At 38.9% G+C, this 23,729-nt stretch overlaps 2 protein-coding genes across 13 annotated transcripts in view; both read left to right on the top strand.

Moving 5' to 3' along the window:
* The first annotated feature begins 13 nt into the window (after positions 1-13).
* Positions 14-12,498, top strand: brd3a (bromodomain containing 3a). Of its 12 annotated transcripts, none has more exons than XM_079585185.1 (12): positions 14-369; positions 2,014-2,386; positions 2,545-2,682; positions 2,766-2,874; positions 2,985-3,175; positions 5,348-5,716; positions 5,827-5,955; positions 6,066-6,257; positions 6,638-6,706; positions 7,776-7,993; positions 8,093-8,376; positions 10,406-12,498. In XM_079585185.1, exons 2-12 carry the CDS (start codon positions 2,186-2,188, stop codon positions 10,510-10,512), a joined length of 2,007 nt encoding a protein of 668 aa, XP_079441311.1. In that variant the 5' UTR covers positions 14-369; positions 2,014-2,185; the 3' UTR covers positions 10,513-12,498. The 12 variants fall into 12 exon arrangements, with proteins under 12 accessions (XP_079441311.1, XP_079441309.1, XP_079441304.1 ...); XM_079585183.1 differs by having other exon boundaries at positions 6,066-6,272; XM_079585184.1 differs by having other exon boundaries at positions 169-369; positions 5,345-5,716.
* A 1,228-nt stretch (positions 12,499-13,726) lies between these two features.
* Positions 13,727-23,729, top strand: part of vav2 (vav 2 guanine nucleotide exchange factor) — a 191,978-nt gene continuing 181,975 nt past the window's right edge. The window contains exon 1 of the mRNA XM_079586009.1: positions 13,727-14,953. Coding sequence (XP_079442135.1) covers positions 14,750-14,953 — 204 coding nt within the window. The 5' untranslated portion in view covers positions 13,727-14,749. The remainder of the gene's footprint in view (positions 14,954-23,729) is intronic.

Here is a 23,729-nt window from a genome sequence, read left to right as displayed (position 1 = left end):
TCATGTAGCCTGTATATAGTGTCCATTTGAATTTAAATCTAGATGTATTCACATTGGCCCATGATAACATGAACTCACTTTCCCGAAAAAAAGGAGGGACGAATTGACGTTTTATTCAAAGTGCAGAGGACCTAGATTATATAAATAAGAAAATCAACATTTAATCTTAGTGGGAATAAAATAGAGAAGAATAAAGGAGTCGCACTAGTACTACTAAATAGCAAATTGCTTGGCGTTGGACATAGCGCGCCAATGCGCATGCGCACAACGTTCCGTGTACCTCATCTCTGTGCTGCTGCCCAGCCTCCAAACAAGCGACGAGCCACTACTAGGATCTCCACACGCTTGCCCCTTTCCTAAAGCCCCTGAGTGAGTAATGTACTACATTTTAATTAAACAACATATTTAAACATTGTAATTCGCCTTCCATGTCAACATTTTTATATAGGTCGCGTTCAATCAGTGAGTCTCACGAGAAGCCGTTAGCAAGTGGCTAGTTGTTTTCAACAAAGCGACAATACAACAAAGCCTCTCTGAAGTAACATGACCAAATTAGCTCATTCACTCGCTAAGCAGTTATATGCCTCTTTATTTAGCTACAATTTCTTTGTATGTTTTACGGGTGGGTGTGAATCAATAATAGAGGATCGGGAAGGTGTTGAGACGGTCAGCGTGGATGCTAACTCTGTTAGCCAGCTGTAGCTGCGCGCCATCTTTATATGTGTGACTGACTCTGTGCTAAAGCTAATCAGCTGCTGCGTTCTGCGCGCCGGTTCTATTTTCTCTTTTGCAGATACACCAAGAGGCTGTTTATTTTATACATATGCTGGTTTATTTATGGTGGGAGGCTGAAGTTATGGAATATAAAGGCTGCGTTGGAAATAATTCATTTTGATAACATTTTCTCCTAGTCGCGGCATGTGTGTGCAGCAGTTAGATGATAATGAATCTAATGTGTGTTTTAGCCCTTTTGGGTGTTGATACTCTTGCTATTAGTAAACTTTAGGTTTTTTTTATGCATATTTTTGAAGAGAATATTTATTTTTATTTTGAAACGGTGAGTGGACCTAAGTTAGTCCAGTGAGGCGGTATGATTGTTTACGCGGTAATGCTGCGACTACTGCTGTCGTTTCATACAAATACACACATGTAAACTCATTAATATTAGCTGATGAAAATAAATTTAAAGCTGCAGTTATCACCATTCTGTAATAATTTTCTCATACCCAAGGGGAACTTTCTGTGTTCAGAAAAAGTCTCGGTCACTATTTATTATCATTATACCATAAAAGTGAATGGTGACTGAGACGTCTGACCTTTTGTATTCCTGAGAAAAGTCATGCTAACTTGAAACAGCTGAATTGTTTTGACAGAATTGTTTTAAATAAATGCTTTCTGGGAAGGTTTAGAAAATGGGGTGTTATTTGACATGTCAAGAACATAATCCATCATTATAGCATTTCCAGCTCGGAATGAATGTCCATGTTATTACCTGTCAGCATGCTGAATGTATAATAGCTCACTTTGTATGTATGGGATTCTTTACAAATTGAGTTGTCAGTTTGTGTATGGACACAATTGGAGGCTTGTTATAATAGGGGAAATGATTCTTAAAGTTGGCATGCCATGAAAATATCATCTAGTTGTATATTATGTCATAACTCGATCTTCCGGTGAAGCGACAGACATCTCTGTGGTAATGTGTGCCGGATTTCTCTAATCATATTTGGTTTGCTTACACCCGACCCTTTCTTAAAATTGACTGCAAGCTCACATTCAGTTCTGCCTTTAATCAAATGATAACCGGTGGATAAAACCAAGTTCCTGCTCTATATTTTTATTCCTTTCCCTGAAAATGTTTCACTAAGATATTCATTCCGTTCACAATACGGAAGAGATCTGTCGCTACAATAGTTTCATTGTGCCTTAAAGTGTGAACTTTTAACATCATAAAGCTTTTAAATGCATAGGTAAGCATTTGTTCTGACTCATGTTATGTTTCTTGTTTTTTAGAGGTCAAAGGTTGGGTCCTGCAATGGGATGTGGTCTCTCTCAGATGACTGAAGAGCTAAAAGAGAGAGAAACTGAAAAGCATAAAGAGAAATCAAGTTGAAAATAAGTCTGCCTTTGCAGAATAATTAAGACCGCTTTCCCCCATTAAGCTGTTTTCCCCCTCTTTGCCAAAATGTCAACGGTCACTTCAGCAACTCCAGAGCCTCCTGCAGCTGTCAACCCTCCTCCGCCTGAAGTGACTAACCCTACCAAACCTGGCCGCAAGACTAACCAGCTGCAATACATGCAAAATGTAGTTGTAAAGACACTGTGGAAGCACCAATTTGCATGGCCTTTCTACCAGCCTGTTGATGCTATTAAGCTTGGTCTTCCGGTGAGTGGTTATTGCTGTTTTAGCATCCATCGTTTTGAAAAATCAGAAATCTAGGCTCTGTTTTCCCTTGAGTATAAGAGCTTGTCAATTATTTGATCCTTATTGGTTTTTATATTAATGTGATGTTGAAAGACTTTCTGCTTCTTTTTGGTGTCCAGGACTATCACAAGATCATAAAGAGCCCAATGGACATGGGCACCATCAAGAAAAGACTTGAGAGCGTGTACTACTGGAGTGCAAGCGAGTGTATGCAGGACTTCAACACAATGTTCACAAACTGTTATATATATAACAAGGTACGGCTTGGCTCAATCCGTTTTAAAAGTTCAGGGATGAGGCTGCTTTGGCAAAACCAATTAATTCTTGTTTGCTTTCTCAGCCAACAGATGACATTGTGTTGATGGCACAAGCATTAGAGAAGATCTTCCTCCAGAAAGTGGCCCTGATGCCTCAGGAAGAGGTTGAGCTTCTTCCTCCTGCTCCGAAGGGTAAAGGGCGCAAACCAGCTGGACCTGGTAAAATTGAAATTGTCTGAATGACGAATAGCGTTCTGTGTTCATACGCAAGTTAAAAAAAGATTTTTCTTATACAAATGCAGGTCAGCAGGATGTGTCCGTCTCCTCTGGCTCGCCCACTTCTGTTTTCCCTGATGCCACCTCACCGAGTTCAGAGACAGCGGTCGCATCTCCAGCTCCAGCTCCCACGATCACCCCTAGCTTACCAGCTGTGCAAAACACAACCACTGCCGCCATGATACCCGCCGTGCCTCCGTCGCAACCCATGGTCAAAGTAAGTAGCAGGACCTCTTAAAGGGGATTGATTATGCAAAATTCACTCTTGTTGTTTTTGAACATATTTATGTGTCCACTGTGTGTGTACAAAGCCACCCTATTGTGGTAAAAATCCATCCATTCCGTTTGGTATTTTCCCCATAAATGTAAAACAGTGTCTCAAAATGCACAGTTCAGGAATGTACTCCAATTTGATGTCACATTGGAACAGGCCCCGCACACGACTGGCAACGGAATCTGCAACATTAGCTTAGCTCCTCCCCTCAGTGAGCTGTTCACAGTCCGCCATGTTTATCTCCTCGCCAGAGCATTTAAAGTCCCTGTGAACCCGAAGTTATAAATTACTTTTTACTTCTCCGCTCCTCCTCTCCACCTCTGCTCATAGCAGACTAACGGTTTGAGGGCAGGGATGCATACAGCGTGCTTTTCGGTGCCTCCCACTTTTTTCCCGTCAGTTTGGGTGACTTGTGTGAATCGTGCAGATCCGAAGAGTTTTTTTAAGAATGGGGGTCTGATTATCATCATCATTTTCCCAACAGTAATTCTGGATTGCCTCCACCAAACAAGAAAATAAGCAAATCAGAGCACTGCGCGCGAAAACAGCAGTATGCGCGCAAGCGTGAACCACTAGTGTTTCTTTTACTGTCTATCTATGGTATCTGACTGCCACTGCATCAAATTTCTCCCTGAGACCAGAGTTCGGCACCGCGCCTTCCTGGCCGGCTACTCCCTGGCTGCGTGGCTTGTCCGTTTTTATTTCGGCTCCCATGTTAACAGGTTAGAGCTTGCACACTGCCTCAGCCTGCGTGACCGAAAACGCATGCATGCTAGAAATAGATCCGACACCTATTTTTCACGTGACACGCAAATGTGTTGGAAGCGTTTCCAGGCAAAATAGAATAGGAAAAGATGTTTATATGTAATTTTGACATTACACATTTCAAATATTGCACCTGTCAATACAGAACGAAATATTTTGTAGCTTATTTTGCCGTCAATACTGCCGACGTTGTCTTTGCTGTATCAGTAGGTTATATATTTATGTTTAACATCCAAATTTAGACTGGTCTGTCGGCGCACAGAGCCACACAGTCGCAGACAGCACGTGAAGTTCGTGAACACCGAATTCCCTTTTCTTTCTTATCTATTTGTGTTCGAACAAAAAAAAAAAATTGTGCATGAAAAAATAAGTCAAAGTGCCCGTCTCAACGAGTTTCCCCGTAAACACAGTCAGAGGTACTCACGTGAGGGAACTCAGGGAAGGATAACGTATTTTTGATTAAAGATTATAAGGGTACATGAATGTTTAAAAATTAATGAAGTGCACAGATAAATCATTTATAATAAACACTACAATATTACATATAAAAATAATAATTGTAAAATTTGATTTCATGGCGACTTTAAGAAATCTATTCTAATTAAAGCTACTAAAGTTGTTCAATCAAGAGCAGTGATTGATTTTCAGTTTTTTCTTTTGCTGTTTAATTCATATTAATAGCAGTAGGTAGCCTACTGTATATTATGTTGCTGTCACTTTAATACATATATATCTAATTTACCCATGCAATTTCTTTCCCTGTGGTTTGTTCACATACTTAACCAACTGTTTATGTGAACTTTGTGTATTTGACAGTTTAAGCGCAATAAGAAGTGAAAAAAAACTTTGTTTACTACTCGCTGGACAGGCTGTCTGACATCCAGCTTTCTGTGCGCGTGCCTCAGAAAACCATATATTAGAAGTTTATGAAGAATTGCAACATCACGTGAGCGTGACCATTAAAGAGATGATAATCAAAACCGAACAGATGTTTTGTTAGTTTTTGGCAGAGTATCCTAGGCATGAGCTATAAAGGCTCCACCCTCTTCTGAATAGGGGACGGGGAGCAGCAGCTCGGATTTTTTCCCTACCCCAAGAGCACCTATCACAGACTTTATTACTTCACCTGAGCGCCTGGTTGAACCTCTTACAGTTCTTATAATAAATTATCTGTGGGGTATTTTGAGCTGAAACTTCAGACACATTCTGGCGGACACCTGAGACTTATTGTAATTTTTTTTAAAAGGGCATACTAGGTCCCCATTAAAATATCACAAGATAAATGCAGTGGAAGTGCCTAACCACCGGCTTTGTGTTTCTCCGTGTGTGGTTTTTTCTGTTTCCTAGAAGAAGGGGGTAAAGAGGAAAGCAGACACAACCACCCCTACTACCTCTGCCATCACCGCGAGCAGGAGTCAGTCACCCACCCCTCCTTTAGAAGGCAAAGAGGGAAAGGTGGCATCCAGGCGAGAGAGCACTGGTCGCCCCATCAAACCACCTAAAAAGGATTTTGAAGATGGTGAACTAGGAGTGCACGGAGGCAAAAAGGGCAGGCTTTCAGAGCAACTCAAGTACTGCGAGGTCATCCTTAAAGAAATGCTCTCCAAAAAACACGCTGCATATGCCTGGCCCTTTTATAAGCCTGTCGACGCGGAGGCTCTTGAGCTACATGACTACCATGACATAATCAAAATCCCCATGGACTTAAGCACAGTGAAAGTAAGTTGAGTTTGCATAAAAAGCTGTTATAATGATTTTTATTGTTACAAGGGATCAATTATTGCAGTTTATTGCTAGTTTTTGAATAAATTTTTTCCCACTGCTTGCAGAAAAAAATGGACAGTCGAGAGTACCAGGATGCACAGAGTTTTGCTGCAGATGTCAGATTAATGTTCTCAAATTGTTACAAGTACAACCCACCTGATCATGAGGTGGTCGCTATGGCCAGAAAGCTGCAGGTGAGGTCTCTCCCCCCACCCATTTGGCAATCTCTCCTTTTACACACCTTTAATTTCATTATTTCAAAAGAATTATTGAATAGTTTAGTGACATTTTTCTTTTCTCTCAGGATGTCTTTGAAATGCGTTTCGCAAAGATGCCTGATGAGCCAGTGGAAGTTCCTGGGGCAGGCGGTGTAGGCGGGGCCGGTGTGGTCAGTAAGAGTACTGTCAGCAGTGAGAGCAGTGGCGGCTCCTCTACCTCTGACAGCTCCGACTCCGAGGAGGAGAGGGCCACCCGGCTCGCCGAGCTGCAGGAACAGGTGGGTGCGGAACAGGTGGGTTTCAAAACAAGGACCAAGTACTCCTAATCTCTCCAGGCTCAGAGATGTTCTCTCAGGCCTCTTGATATGTCAACCCTTCTGATGATCCTTTTCACACTACACCCACATGACTGTTTCAATCAATGCTTTTGCTCTGTAGGACCTAGAGGGGCTTCCATTTAAAATAACTTTCTCTGCTTTCAGTTTGGATTGTGTACTGATACGTAGAGCTGCGTTTTAGCCCTCTACCGCAACCAGCTGCATATATTGCTTTGCATTAAATGCCTAAATGTAGATTTAGCATTTTTTTGTGTGGCTTTGTTTCTCTTACTGTAGCACTATATCATATTTTCTTCCCTTGCCATTTTTTTTTTTACCAGTGTATCTCTTTGGAGCACCCCATTGGTAGCAGACAGGGGATAAAAAACGGGTGCACCAAGAATAATCAGGTGATTTAATTTTTTTATTTTCCTGTCCCTGCCTATGAACATTGTGTATTAGCTGTACAGTTGCTTTCATTATTTGTATTAGATGGTCAAGCGCATGATATGGATTGTGAGATCAGCGGTAGAGGGTTAAAAGCAGCAGAAAAATATTGACTTTGTTGGGTGGTGTTGGGAACCCAGCTGTGTGGGTGTTTAGGATGGAAGTGTGGAAAGTTGTGGGAATGAATAGATAAGTGTGTGTTGAATGTGTATGTGAAATGTCTTTGTTCATGTTGGCTTGCTTTGCATTTAGACAAACTATTGCTAGTTCCAGAAAACAATTAGAGGTTCTAACTGCCCTTTATCCAGATTTATGACTTTAAAGCATTTTAATGTGACCTGGATTTAAGGAATGTTTTCATAGGATGAGCCAACGGTCTCATTCTGTGCTTCAACGTTTAGCTTGGCTGTGTGGTTAATAGGTGTGTAAAAATCCCGTATTGTCACAATTCACTGTTTTGGGTTGTTCTATAAATACCAGATATGTTGCCTTGCATTGATTAGGAAATGTAATACAGATAACGGTTTTCCATATTGTAACATTTTATTGTTGGTAATAGTTTTTCAATAAGCCATAAGCTGTCACAATATACGCCACATTGTAAAATTACAGACATTTCGTGAAATGTTGTCAGCATATATACCGTAGTGTATCTGGCCATTGTGAGGCACTAGTAAGCAGCAAAAGCATTGCTAGACACAAGCATACCATTATATTTTCAATTATGTACTTTTTATGGAACTGTTTCACCTGTTAGTAGTAGTAAAGGGCAGAATTGCTTCTGAAACCTTAGGTACTATTTCCTTTCATTCTGTTTTTCTGAAATACACGATGTAATTGGAATCACAGATAACACCAGACATGAATGATTTTTAGTTGTCCAGTGTTGTTTAAAATAATTTGGGTAGGGAGTTTATTTCAGTAATGAGTTGTCTTGCATTTGTTTTGTTCCATAATTCATGCACAAATGTAAATGTCTTGTACAATAAGTGATGCTTTTTCTGACAACTCCACCTTCTTGGCTCTCCCCAGCTGAAAGCTGTCCACGAACAGCTAGCCGCTCTTTCTCAGGCCCCCGTAAGTAAACCAAAGAAAAAGAAAGAGAAGAAAGAAAAGGATAAGAAAAAGAAAGAGATCAAGCTCAACAAATCCAAGCCAGAGGAGAAAGGCAAGCCAGTACAGCCACCGAAACCAGCCCAGCAGAAAAAGGGCCCTGCCAGAAAGGCTAACAGCACTGTTCCAGTCAACAGGTTGGCTTCTTTTTTAGCTGTTCTGATTTTGTATTGTGGCTTGAGTTTGAAACAATCAAGGTATAAAGTGTTTCACCTCTATGATTTGAACCTTTACAGGCAACCAAAGAAGGGTGGCAGAGGGCCAGGCTACGAGTCTGACGAGGAGATGTCACTCCCCATGACGTACGACGAGAAACGGCAACTGAGCCTCGACATCAACCGGCTTCCTGGAGAGAAGTTGGGTAGGGTGGTCCACATCATTCAGTCCAGAGAGCCTTCGCTGCGGGATTCCAACCCTGACGAAATCGAAATCGATTTTGAGACGCTCAAACCTTCCACTTTACGTGAGCTGGAACGATATGTCAAGTCCTGTTTACAGAAGAAACAGAGGAAACCTCCACGTAAGTGCACACTCTTGGCCAACACACATAGCTAAATGCCAGATGGCACTGCTATCGCTTGTTGTGTTTTATGCTAAATGGGCACCATAAATGTAAGGATTTGGTCTCTATAGGCACTAAATATTATGAGTTGGTCATGTCACTTAAGGTGAGTGTCAGGTGATCTTTTACTCCCTTTTCTTTGGGGCACCAGCTAAGGAATTTTGCCTTTTCAGTAAAATAACTACCAACAATTGTTGTTAAATTAACTCATAATTTTTTTCATCTGACCAATTTGAAGGATTTGTGAGATATTGTTAACTTGTAGAGCCTCTTCTGCATTCTCAACACAAGGAAGTGTAATATTTTTTTTACAAAAAGACAAATAAGAGCAAGTCAACACAGCTACTAAACGAATACCATGAATGATAAAGAAATAAAGTGCATAAGATGCATAAAATACAAGTGATTAAGTTGGGTGTGGCTATGGCAGTTACATTATCTTATGCAAAGAGAAATGGTTGTTCCTCTAAAAACTAATGAACTAACAAGGTGAAGATCCTTGTACATCAAACAAATGAATGACAGATTATTTGTTATTAATTAGCATCAATTCTATTACCTCTAATGTAAATTAGAAATATACTGATAATATACAACACTGCCAAGGTTTTCTGGACAAAGGTGTGCATAAGTGATGTTTACATTCCACCAGTTGTGCTGGGTGACAGTTCAGTTGGAAAGGGAGCCGGAATCCGTTTCAACAACCTTAAACATGAGAGCATAATGTTGTTGCAAATGTGTCTGTATGTCTTTGTCTCTCTGGGGCAGACACGCAGAACTTGGTCAATCTGCTTTTGTCTCTCTGACATGGAGACTCGGGATGTGCTTGCTATAGTTGTTTCTGTCTCGCTGGACGAAGATTCTGAATGTAGTGTTTGTTAATGTATCTTTCCTCACAGATTGGGGGCTCAGAACGTGGTTGTAACTGTTGCTGCCTCACAGGCTGTAGACTCAGAACTTTGTTGATCAGAATTTTTGCCTTCCCTGTTATGGGCCGGAGGCTAAGAAAAAGGAGTGTCTGTTGAAAGTGTACATTTATCCCTTTCTGAGGAGGAGATTGCAAGTTGGAGCTTCTCCATTCCATTCCATTTCTCACTTTCCAAACCACCACCAGAATACCTTTGGCAATGTTCTAGACAAATAGTCCAAACAAGATAGAAAAAGATTAAACTGTCATGCATGCTTTCAGTTGCACATTAACAGCTGAATTTGTTTAGGTTTAGGTTATGTTGAACTACAAATAGCTGTCATTGAAGATATTTATTTCTACTTAAGAAATATGAAATGGATGTTTTGGAGTTTACATACTTTTTAAGGTTTCCAAACATAGTTATGAATGGATTTGGGTGGATCATTGTGAGTGATCTACCTTCAGCCACTACTGCTGTATACAAAAGGTCCTTAACTCTTTCCCCGCCAAGTAAAAAAAAGTTTCCAGCCACCTGCAGCGTTAATAATTTTCACAAATATTTCATGGCCCCCAGAATATTTTGTTGTATGCATATCTGAACATGCAATATATCAAAAGGAAGAATATCTGCTTTTAAACAAAAAACGGATGGTGGTTTTTTTTTATCATCATTAAATATATTGCTAATCATGGTCACACTATACAATAAGGTTCATTAGTTAATGTATGAACTAACAATGAGCAAAACATTTGTTACATTATTAATCTTTGTTAATGTTGGTTAATAAAAATACAGCTGTTCACAGTGGGTTAAAAAGTGATCACATACAACCTTTTGATTTTAATAATGTATTTGTAAATGTTGAAAGCAATATTTAACTAAGATTAATAAATACTGTAGAAGTGTTAATTATTCTTAGTTCATGTTAACTAAGGTAGTTAACTAATGAACCTAACCCTAATCATTGAGGACAACTTGACATTTGTTCTTTATTTCACAAGTTTGTTTTATTTTTTTGGTGTGCAAATATGAACTGTTGGTTTCATTAACCTTTGTGTTTGTCTCTTTGGTCTCAGAGAAAGGAGGCTCAGGCCCCTCTCGGCTCAGCGGCAGCAGCAGTTCCTCAGACTCGGGCAGCAGCAGCTCCAGTGGCTCCACTTCAGACAGCAGTGACTCCGACTGAACACTTTTTATTTACTTTTTTATTTTAAAAAGAACATTGTATGCAGTCAAGGTTATTTCTCCTCTGAGACTTTTTTATAAGAAAAGAGACAATAAAAATGCATCATGTCAGAACATTTTTTTCTTTTGGAAATGTCACGAAGAAAATTACAGATAAAAAAAGCAAACTAATAAATTGCTTTTTATTTCCACTGACTCTGAAAGGGATGTCCAAATGTCAATCTTTAACGAGAGGAAGTCTTGAAGCATACTTTACAGTTCCAGTTCTCTTCTTTGGCGTCCTGGTAATGTTGTGTGTTGCCATTGCAAACTTAAGCCATCCCATCTCACCAGAGAGTGCGGAAAACAAAGCTCACATTCTTCTCTCCCGAGTTCTCTTTTGCACCAGTCTGTTGTATTTATTGGTGGGTTTCTTTTTTTCTTTTTTTTTTTGCTGCTGTGGCCTCATATTTTCCCCATTGGGCGCTGTGCCATTATTGATTTATTTTTGTATTATTTGTTCCTTGTATTATTGTCCTCTCATAAACTAAAAAGTGTCTGAAAATCATGCTTTTCCCAATAGTCACGAATCTTTTAAATGGTATGGAGAACAAATTGCTTGAATTAGCATAACAAGCTCTTTAAAGTTAATTTGGCCATTATTATAGCTGTAGAACAATTATACAACAATCTCATACTCTCCAGCTAATATATGTATGGTAGAGGAAAATATTTTCATGGGAATCAAGTAGACTTGATGGTTTTCTTCAGATGCTTTGCAAGGACGTGAACATGTAAATCAGTCGGCTGGATCACACGCGGACTTCCTGTTTTATTAAACGTCTTGGTCAGCAATAAATATACAGAGTTCCAAATAGTTTCTCCTCTGACTGGAATTTGTACATCAGATAACTTGAGACTGGGTGGTTATGTGGATACTGACACCTGGAAGCAGTAAATGTTCTCTGTATCTTGATCTTTACTGCCATGTTGTTATAAATCAAATGACAATGCATTTCTTACTGTTTTGACAATGATAGTTAAATCACAGAGTCTTCCTCTTCTCATGCTCTTGCAGAATTGATTCATGAATGTAAGTCTACAGTAGATCTTATAAATAGTACACCGTTCCAATCATTTGGGTTTTGAATGAGTTGATTTCCCTTAGAAGTTTTCTAGCCATTCCTCATGTGGATTGCTTTTCTATCCAACAATGCGTTTGATTATTTTTGGATGTGTTTGTAAGATATTGTAATGTCCTCTGACTTTTTTTTTTTTAAACAGTTGAAAGTATTGTAAAGGGATCTGGTGTTTGTTTCATTTTCTGATTCATTTGGTTTATGGGCAGCTGTTAAGTTTTTAACCCGTTGCAAAATCACTTAATTTTGTAATCATTTTGACAAAGCCAAAATTCATGAGGGACATGTATCTTTCAGACTAATTAAAACACTAATAGATGTAGTCAAATCAATTATTTTTAAATTGTAATTATGGTATACATGGTTTCGTTGTTGTCTGTTGTTTGGGTGCGCACGACTGCAACATTTCCCTAAATCACTTCTGAGTGTCTGATACAAAGTCCTATTCAGTTTCTTTTAATGTGTTCTTCTAGATACAGACTGAAAAGAAAAAAATATATGACTATATAGATTAAAAAAATTATATATATTCACAAACTGATTTCATTTTAGGCCCTGTTTTGAAAAAGAAAGTTCTTTTTATATTTAAAACAAAAAGTTTGCTTTTTATCTTTGACATGCATGCTGATTTATTGTATTTTTCTTATACATATTTTTTGAGCTGTTTATAGTTATACTTATGTAAATGTCAGTCAATAAATTCAAGAATACAGTGTGAGTAGATTTAGGCTTGTTTATTGCGATACGGGCCAGAGGTTTGAGATGTTGGGTCGGAGGCAGTAGTAGAAGCTAACATTTGATGTAATTGGAATGTCTTGTACACCGGGTACATTTTTTTTTTTCCATAAAATAAATTACAAAATGCCTTTATTTTGTGTTTACTTTCAATTTTTGCTCCTTTTTTTTTGTGGACATGCCTTTTTGCAGTTTTTTTCAGTACATTTCCATAAAAAAAAACTTTATGAAATATGAAATGAATAATTTAAGTTTTCATAATTCGATTAGTCCTAAGAATTGGTAAAACTAGTCATCTTTTTCACCGTTTGAGGACAGGACCACTGAAGCACCGTCTCTGGCCACTAGATGGGGATGGTGTTCCATTTTTTCTGGAGTTGCTTATGTCTGGTTACAAGAGGATTATTGTCATTTTTACATATTATGCTAACAGAAGTTTTACAATAATAGAAAAAAAGTAATGGGGAAAACAGGAGTGATACTGGCCCAATCGTTTATTCAGTTAAACACACATAGTATGCATAGGGTTTTTAGTCACTTTCTGAGAGGAGGAATATGTGACCTTGTTGCTGCAGTGTTTAGGACATGGTGCCCACTAACACAATACTGCAGAGACCAAGATGGATCAATGCTTTGAGTATTGTGACAGCAACTCACATTTGACTCAAAAAAACATCTTTCATCCTGAATGTGCTTTAATTTTCGATTTTTCCTATTGGACTCACTGACTCAGGGTAAAATAGTCACACTACAGAAAGTTTTCATCTAGACAAGCAGAACATACATGTCTCATCTGTAAATACTTTTACTGAGGTGAATCGAAGGGCCCTATAAAAATGGAGTGAGACTTTATTAAACTATTTACGAATAAAAAGTGTAAATTAATTTGGTACATCATAGCCTACTATATAAATTACTTGGCACACATATTAAGCTGATCAAGACTACATTTCATGATTGAAGCCTCCCAGGGAATGCTAAAAACTTAGCAAACCTGTCCATTGACAAAGTAACCTGGTTTGCACACACACACACACACACACATATTTATCAATATAACAATGGTTAATACAATTTAATTTAAAATGTAATAATAATTTTAAATAGTTTTAGCTTTAAGATAATCTACAAGAAAGTTAGAATACAATTTAAACTCAAATCATAATTTTAAGTGAATAACAGTCAGTCGGTAATTTTAAAAAAGTTGATACAAGATGCTGCTCGACCAGGCGGGGTGCATTTTGTGATAATGGCAAGCTAAATATACATTTTCTTTACATGCTTGTATTTATTGTGATGTCTCCAGAATTTCCTAGATAATGAAAAAGAGTCTAATTTAGTGAGACCGACCCTCTCCTCCTCCTCACACGTGGACGAGCGCGACCGGAACCCAGATGCGATCTCACCACCGCGCGCCCTTTCTCCTGCTGCTGCGCGCGCTCACGCGCTCACACTTCACGCGAGCGGAGAAATCAAAACACTCCAACCATCTACACTGAGATGAACTGAGAAACCATCGAAAAACCATCGCGACTCAACGGACGAATGTCCAGCAGCAAGCCCTCGCGGCGTTCCTCTGTCCGTGGAAGCAAAGGAGCGGGACGGACAACAGTTTTCGCGTCAAATACCCCAGAGTTTGTGCGTTTCACGGAGCGTTGTGATATTTTACTTAAGAAGTTTTAAAAACAAGTTTGGACCGAATTCTGTCTGGAGTTGGACGTTATTTAGACCACATCCCGTCTGGTGCGCGAGAGCTTTTGAGGAGCTATCTACTGAAGACTGAAAACCATGGATTTATTCCTTAATTTAACGGTAGAACTTTGATAAACCGTCCGAAATTGCGTGTAGCAGCTGTTTTGCAGTCTTTCCCAGCATTTCTTGTTAAGGAAAATATCTATTGTTGTCCTGGGAGACACATTTTTTTGCTGTGACAGGACGCGTTTGCAGAGCCAAATATGTCAGTCCATGATGAAGAAGAGGAAACTCGACTGATTCTCTGAGGGGGAAACACATCTTAATCGTATATAAGCTCTTTACTTACTGTAACGTTACGTCATTTATTTGAGTTTACCTATAATTTAGCTCAATAAGTGAAATGATTTCCTAATACAAAGTCTTAACGTTATATAGCTGTGTAGTGCAACATGCCGAGCTGTTAGTAACGTTAGCACTCAATCTCAAAAAAAGTTGTTAAGCGTGTATGCTGGGAAAAACCATTCCTACATAATTGACCTTAGGCAGTTTAGTGCCCTTTGGACTGCAGAGAGGAAGTGGGATAATTTCACGTCAGCTTAATCTTGGCACTTTTTTTTTGTTGTTGCGTGCACAAGGGTGACATATTTCTAGTTTTTATTTTTGCCATTATTCTGCTTCATTTCTGTCAATATGGAGGAGTGGAGGCAGTGCGGTCGCTGGTTGATAGACTGTAAGGTTTTGCCCCCGAACCACCGGGTTGTTTGGCCCTCAGCGGTCGTGTTCGACCTGGCCCAGGCGCTCAGAGATGGGGTGCTCCTGTGCCAGATGCTGCACAATCTGTCTCCTGGATCCGTGGACCTAAAGCAGATCAACTTCAGGCCTCAGATGTCACAGGTCAGTTAATGTTTATGTCTGTGTTTTTAATGCTTGTCACCTTTGCAGGGAGGATTTGTGATAGTATTGACAGCAGGAGAATGTGCAGTATTGTTCTCATGGGTTGCTACTCTGATTCTTACCAACAGGGGTCGTTGTCGAGCATTTTGGCGTGTCTGAGCAATCACTAATAGAACTGTAATCGATTAATCGAAAATGGGTTTATTAAGCTAAACCTTTTGTTATGTTTTATAGTGTTATTATCATAGTTTAAGTTATTATGTATAACTACTACTGCACACACGTAAAGTCTCAAGTATCTTTTTAGGGTCTCACAAACAGCTGGATGCACTGCACACAGGTGTATTTTAAACTTCCCTTAGATAGTGTAATGTAGGTATTTATAGTTGAACATCCTATTGAAGTGCTGTGCATACTGTGTATGTATAAGCCCGATCGTTTGAACGCAAGTATCTAAGGCTGTGCAGGGTTTAAAGGTTAATGTTAAGGGAGGGCCAAGACTCTTATCTCTGTAAACATAAACCAGGAAAAGCAGCAAGTTCTTCGTGGGTTTCAGGAATGTGGCTTTCAGCCAGTTCTCTTTGTGAAGGAATGTGTGGCAACAGCAGTTCCTACCAGTAAACGTGACTATGCAGAGAAGCATGATGTAGCCTAAGTGTTGACTGTTTTCAGAGGTTTTGAACATGCGTCCCACTGTGTCTCCCACCCCTTTAGCAGCATGTCTTGACAGTATTACTGAATTGGGTTAGTGTCCAGAAAATAAACCCTATATGTCATATAGTTTACATGTGGTGTGATTTACATTGGTGCCTATTGTTGTCAAATTCAGTAAATAAAATAAATAAATGCTAATTTTATATTTTTGCTTCTAAATCTAGGGTTCTGGACTAAATTTAGCAGCATGGTCTTGCAGCTTACTGCAGTTTTTTACAGATTTATGGGTAGCTGGCAAATACTTTTGGGAAGTTAACACAATGCTACAGCTACTGTCATTTCTTGAACAAGAACATGTGGACATCAAAACATGCAAACTCAGAGCAAGGGTAAACTTTTATTTTGAACCACTTGGCATATGATATTTAGTAACATATTGATGTATTCTTCTTTGTTGGTGTAGGTTTATAAATTATTTATGTTACAAATCTGGTGAAATGGCGACCATTGTGTTCCGGTGAATGTTATAAGCAATTCAAACTCACAGTACATGCAAAGATGGAGTTTGAGATGCTTCACACATGTAAATAACAGTGCAACACATCACATATTAAAAACACAAATGGCGTCAGACTTTTTAGGCTATGTGTTTACAAATGCACATTATTACCCTGAAACCCGCAGCGCATATATTAATTTAACTGAATCACACCCTTTGTGATTATACAATAGCACTATTATGATCTTTAAACGGTTTTAATATATTGTGCAGCCTTTGAAAACGGTCTAATAATGCGGTTCATGGATTCTGCCGGTTAATCGACATGGGCAAAATGCAATTCACTCGAATTTAATCAGGGAACCGTGACAGCCGTACTTATATTTATGGCTGTTTTAATTTCTTCATTTTCAAACATTAAACCATCAAGCCTTTGGTAAACCTTGAAGCTTTTCTTTTGTTGACTTTTACCATGGCATGATTTATACCTGTACAGATGTTGTCATGACTGTATAGTTGTTTCACCCAGCACTTGTAGGCTTTTGTTTTAGCTGCTATTTGCTGAGGCAGACCTTTCATCCTCCCACAGCCGTAGCTTCCCCAGCATGGTAGGGTTTTGTGTGGTATTACGTTGTGACAAATTGTTTGAAAGGGAGATCTGGCAGCACAATGGAAGCTGTGATTTATACGCAGCAAAGGTCACGGTGTGCTTTGATACACAGTGGTTGTTAATTTACTACCTCCATTAAATCAGGATGAAGTGATTATGTGGGCTGTTTGTGGTGGATGTCCATCGATACTGAAGCTTCTGCTGTTCTGCATGCCTCACATGTTCCTCATTTTAGTGCAGAAGGCCTTTTTCATAATGAGGTTCTTGTGTTCGAGCCTGCTGATTGGCCATCACTCATAAACACCCATTGTACTGGTAAATTTGGGAAGGACAGCCTTAGGCGTTAGTCAATAGACAAGTGTTTCCGAAAAGAATGTTACTGTGCAAGTGCTCAGGCATTGTACAAGCAAAGAATGTGCAATAACAAGTAAGGCCCAAGTCTCAGTACTGTTGGTGTCAGCCACACAGAGAGATGCTTTCCCTCTCTCTCAAATCATAATCACATCCCCATGAATGTTTTATTTGTCTGTGGAATGCAATGGATTTGCGCCCCTCTCAATGGATGAGTTCTCTTCAAATTAGCTCTTGTGTATTTTGAGAAGAATGCTAGATTACTGCTGGTGTCTGACCTGAAGGTTATTAAATTAGTTCACCTAAAAATTAAAATGCTATTTGTAATAGCTGTTTTAAACAAAAGTGGTTAAAAGTTTTATTTTTTATTTTATTTTTTCAGAAGCCCACCATAAAAGTGTCATAAAATAGGCTAGTACCATTTTGCCATCAGTTATTTCAAAGCTTAATTTTTAAATCTGGATGTAGGCTAGATGCGGGCTGGATGTAATAGAATGCTATGCTCTGATATGCTCTTTACTTTTTATTTTTTTATCTTTGGTGGAGCTTGACGGTAAATAGTCACCATAAACAGTCCTTGTTTTGAATGAAATTAATAATATGATGATCCAAATTTAATTTTTGGGTGAACTATCTGAATTTCTATCATTATGCACTCATTGCACTGATATTATGTGGATTGTGTATTTCGCTATTTAGGCTGAATAATGTAATGATATTATAATGTTCCATATTTTTGCCTTTTGATAGTTGCACATGGGTTTGGTCATGAGCACAATACGTTGAGGTGGATCAGAGGTCCCAGGAGGATGGGGAAGGTCATTTCTTCTGGCCCTGTCTGACAGACATAGTTCTGTTGGTTTTGAATTTTTGAAGTCTGCTTTATCCTTTTTTTTTTCTTTTTTTTTTCTTTTTTTTTTCTACTTTTATTTTACCTCAGGTGATTGGTAGCAACTAATACCGTTGGGATGATTCAGGCGTCAGTAGTGAGAATGTGTGTGTGTGTACTTTCTTGCAATACCTGTGTGTGTAGTTTCCCATCACCTTCAGCTTGGCCTGGGGACAGTCTAGGGACTCCAGTCATAACAGCGAGGTCTGCCCCCTTTCTCTTCAGGGCTTAAGGGAGTAAGCAATGTCTGTTGTTTCCTCTTAGAAAATTCAGCCTGTCTTTCAGCACGTACGCAGGGCAGAGAGAATGTGAGACGAGTCATTGCTCACTGTAGTACTTTTATGCATTTTATTGTACTCCCATTTGCCTTTAACAGCCTATTCATTTTAGCTCTGTTTTTAGATGCGTTCATTCTCATAACTCTTGTATTTCTGCTGCAAGGATAATGGGTTTCATCTTTGAGATTTCGTTCTGATTTATTACTTCTAACCACCCCCTCTCTCTCCCCCTCCATCCCTTCCTCTCTCTCTCTCCCTTTTGCTAGCTCCTTCAGCCACAATCTCATTCAAGTTACTTCTGTTTGCAGACATTGACCACACTTTCTGGCCTCTGGCATCTGTTGGATCCTGATTCTTTTTTTTAATTCTTTTTTTATTCTTATTGTGGATTTGAGTGAACAAGCTGAAAGAGCAACATGAAGATTAAATACACTAGTAGAAACCATCATCACAATAATCATGCTTTCACAATAGAGAATATGGGTTTTGATAATTAAACTGAGCCTGAGACAGAAGTGAATGGAGATGGCATAATGACAGGGTGAGCAACTGTAATGTTTGGAAGCAGGCATCATTGCTGTTCGCTCTTAAGTGAATGCTGAAAAGACCATCAGCGTGTCTGGATTAATTTGGATTTAATTGTGGCACTCAATTTACAAAACTGTACTACACAGAACAGAGCCTGACATTTCAGAAGGGAAGGTCCAAAATTAAAATTCAGTACCAGCCTTTCTGAAGTGGAGAGCTGGGTGTGTTGTGAGGTCAGCCTTTCTCTCTTACTAGGTTAATTTAATCTATAAGCATGGCCTTTCTCTGAACTTTGACCCCTGGCAGCTGGGTGCAGGTAATTTCATCAATAGAGCTTGTTAGGGACACTTCCTGTATCACACATCTCTGACCAGCTGCTTCAAAGAAAGTGAATGGGATTGTAAAAGGGTCAGAAATATGAGACTACTCAATTAAATTACAATACACAAATCGACTTTATTTGCAGACAAAAGACGAAAGGTTAGAGAAACACACTGCTGGTCTGTGGTTGTCAGGACTTGATCTTTCTTGTCTCTGTGCTTTTGTGATCTGTCTTAGTCCGTTGGAATGCATGGAACCGTTTACTCGCTGGTTCCTGTTCATTCTTCAGGGAGACCCTTTATTAAACAACAGAGAAAGCAGTGAATTCACAAGGATTAAGCAAGACCTCACACCATGACCTGACATGTTTAGGAGCCCAGGCTTTACCCATATATGTCAGCTTGATAGATTGATCTTATGTCGCCAGAGCTCATGAGAGGATATTATTGTAATTCACGGTAGCCCTGCTTGGCCAAATTGCTGTTGTTTAGAGGGAGGATCATGATGAAAGATGCAAGATATATGAATGAAACCATTCAGATTAATTCATATCCAAGAGAATGGCTGGAGGAAATCCGAGAGTGTGGCGTGGCATTCAACCAACAGGATGTCTGCGTAAGATTTATTTATTTGTTATGTTTGTTGGACCGTCCTTGATATTGCAGTAATAAAATTCCATAACAACGTTATAAATAAGCAATGTCTTATTATAAGAATGACTCTTAACAGCCATAAAAGTGGGACCCAGGGAGGGGGAATGATAATTGAGAGACTGTACAGTTGCATTGTTTTAAACTCTCTCTCTCTCACAGCAAATTATTGATCATTTTAACATCAACATCATTTGGTGGCCTTCGAACTCAACACAGCCAGGAGGAAACAGAGTCCCTGCAGGGTTTCGAGACAGCAAGTCCATCACAAGTGATGAGAAATGAAGTAAAGAGGAACCCACACAGGGACCTTATGTTCCTAAATGCTCCATCTGTGAGCTGTTTGTTGTGGAATATTAACACAGATGAGCCGGGGAATCAGTCCTGATTTTCAGAGCGCATTGAGCCGAGCATGGGCACACAGCACCCAGATGAGTGGAAGGGGCAGTAAGGCACAACCAACAGATGGCTGCTGTTTTTTTTTTCTTCTTTTTTTTTTTTTTTTTTGGCTGGCACCATCTTCATAAATCATAGTCTTCTGTATACTTCTTGCCAACTTTCAACTTGTCTTTTTATATTGTCCCATCTTCTGATGAAGTCTCCAGCTCCTAAGCGTTTCTAATTCCTGCCCCAGGATGCTTAAGACAGAAACTGTAGCTGCCAATCCTCAAAAGACTCTTGTTCACATTCCCACATTTCTCTCTTGTAGGCCTGGAACGACGCATCGAAGTAATTATATAAATTAGTTGCTCTGTATATATTTTCATCCCCAATGATGGTGGCTCAGACTCCCGGCCGGGCATGCTGAAAATCAGTCGTTATTACAAAAATATTGAAAGTTCGGAAATTTTATAAACTGAGACCGAATAAAATGGTGCTCTGTAAAACTAAATTGGCATACCACAGCAGTATAACTTCTATTTCTATCTGTGCGCATTTTGCCTGTCACCTTGCAAATCCCGAATTGTGCTCACTTTCTTGGCTTATTGCGCTTCAACAGTCAAATGCTCACATTTGTGTTTATATGTCCTGTCTTGGCAGTTATAGCCTATCTCACATAAACAAACAGAAAACGGTTTAGGATGCGTGTCAGTATTGGATCCGTGAATTATGGTAGGTCTTAAAGTGATAGCAGCCTAATATAGCCCAGCCACTGCTGTCTGTGGTGTTAATGTTAATCAACAACAGGAGAAAAAAAACAGTAGGCTACTTAAACTTAAAGCATTGTTTCTATCTGTATCTCTTTTGTTGCATTTATTTATCCCATTGTCCTTTTCTTTGTTCTAATTTTATTACTGAATGTTTACTTGATTATTTATTAATTGAGAACTTTTTAATTCTAAGTGATCATGTTATTAAAGGTAGATGTACACAGTTACTCTATCCTACCTAGCTATTTCAAGATGCACCTTTTGGAAAAAAAGGCTTTTTGAAGACAAAAGCTTGTATAAGAAAATGCTCTTTAAAAAATAAATAATTTTTATATTGTATATTTTTCATATTTAATTATTTTGTATTGAAAGTATGGTAAATACTGGTAAAATTGACCAATGATCACACACTTTTTGACATACCAGGCGTAAAAATAACCTGTAGCCCATCTGAATTATATAACAATATCCATCTCATAGTGAAAACAATAGCCTACCAAAATTTTATTAACAGCAGAAGTTACATTTTAGTGTAGTTTGAAATCTGGGTACCATCTTACGTTTTAAAATCACGTATGTTGGAAGTTTGGTCCCGTCAGCAAGGCACACAAACACGCGCCTGTTAGACGGTAAGCTATTCTTTGACCTTTTGCATTTTTAAAGGGTAACTAAACCCTAAAACAACTTTTTTTAGTTAATGATCTGTAAGACTGAGGCTTTTTTAGTGCTGTTCATTGATTCGAGTACGTTTTTTGACATTTGTGTATAAATTGTTTTAATTCTACAATATATGGTGTAAAAACGTCTTGGCCTAAGTGCTGCCCTCTTTAGTTTGAATTGTGGCTACTACAGTTGATTTTTTTCTATTGGAATTGTGGTGCCATCTGACGTAAGCAGGCACCAGCCCACCACGCCCTTGGTACGAGCTCACCACGCCCTTGGCATAGGCCAAGGTATAAAAACATATTGTTCCATCAACCACTGTAGCGAGTCAGGAGTTGGAATTGTGAGTATTATTGAAAACAATCAGAATACGTATATTAGCATTTAAATAAATTTTAAATAAATAAATGAAAGATAAATTCCTTCTCCAATGCAATGGTGGTGGAAATGGGCCTCTCCAAACAGCTTACGCTGAAATAAGCGACGGAGTGCTAAAATTCTGCTCCTCCTGTATGGACTCCACCACCGCAGCAGAGTCTTGATGTGAGTGAGCATATAGTTTTATACAATATACATGTTCCTTCCTATTAGGCTAAAGTTAACCATCTGGGGTCGACAAATGCGTTGGCTCGTTTTGCTGGATTTTTTGACATAGCAGCAAAATAGACTTAAAATAGACTTTAGAAATATGAAAAAATAAACTGTAAAATGTCTACTTTTTTACGTGTCCACTTATAATCGAAACAAAACATTGTGCCTTTGTAAAATAAAGAAAATAAACAGGGTATACTTTCTGCCTCTCCGTCTCCATTAACTTTTTTTCTGGAGCACGTCTCTAAACTTAAACAAATCTCAGCGAATACTAGTCACACAGGCATAAGCATTAGGCTATATATTTATAAACATTTAAGTCTCTGCTATTAAATCTATTAATCTAATTCTAATTCAAAACGAAAACAAATATTCTCTGTTTATGTAATCTGTATGAAAAGATAGAGATGTCAGTCAGTATCATGGCAACTCTTCATCTGCTAATGTGAACATGCCTACAGAGAGCGCACGCTATTGAAACGCGGGTCTCAGGTGCACACCCACCCCCCGCTCAGCCCCGCCCTCGGTTCATCCCCTCTATCTCGACTTTTCCAGCATTTTTCAAATATTGGGTGGGATATTTTTCAAATATCCAGTGGGTGGAGTCAGGCTCTGACCAGGGGTTGAGTTACCCTTTAAAGTCCGCGTGAACCAGAAGTTGCAAACGACTTTTCTCAAGTGTTGTGACGCATTTCCGAGTGAAACGGAATATTGAACAGAGGGCAGGGTTTTACTTTAGCGCTCCTCCTCTCCATCTCTCGCCCATAGCAGAGTAACGGTTTGAGGGGAGTGGTTAAGCGTTTAAGCAACCCAAGCCGTCAAACCTACGTCATCAGAAAAAGAACCATTCCAGACCGGAAGTAACTTTTCAGACTTTGATTAAAGATAACCACGGCAAACAAATTTTTTCTGTGTATTAACTTGCACGGATTAATTGTTCACCACAAGACTAGTAATATCCGCTAACAAAGTAAATGGGGTCAATTTCAATTTCATGCCGACTTTAAGACTGTCTTTTTGCGCTCGCAATCTTCTAACATTATACTCTGACACTGTATTTCTCGTTTTACACGTATTTGGCGCCAGCTATTGTTGCGGGTGTATTATTGATGTAAATGTATAGACCCTGAATATAAGACAAACACGTTTTTTTCAGATGTAATTCTTAGAAAAAAACATTCTTATATTCTTAACAATGCGGTATTTCATATTTGTGAAGACTTGTGTAATAAGACTGTGGACCACACTCACCATCCCCCTTTCCAAGCCTGAAAGGTTGTTTTTAAAGTTAAAATGTATCAGAATTTGGTAAGAGACCAAAATAAACAATATTTATGCAGTTTGTTTATTAAGAACAGGAGAGAGGCCGCACTATGCATAAATTATCTTTTTATTTGCACAAACGCGTTTCGGCGCGTGCCTTCTTCAGTGTGCAACAAGATCACAGTGTAACCAATCTTATATGCCCACACCCATTGACACACCCATATTGACATCAACCAATAAATTTAAAATAATAAACAGTCCAATGGTGTCACCAATGTTTCAATTAGTCCATTAATGAAAAACAACGGCTGTTATACATTATACA

Source organism: Phoxinus phoxinus (genome assembly GCF_949152265.1).
Source record: "Phoxinus phoxinus genome assembly, chromosome: 17".
Classification (NCBI taxonomy): domain Eukaryota; kingdom Metazoa; phylum Chordata; class Actinopteri; order Cypriniformes; family Leuciscidae; genus Phoxinus; species Phoxinus phoxinus.
Note: the sequence above shows the minus strand (reverse complement) of the source record. Positions and strands in the feature narration are given on the sequence as shown.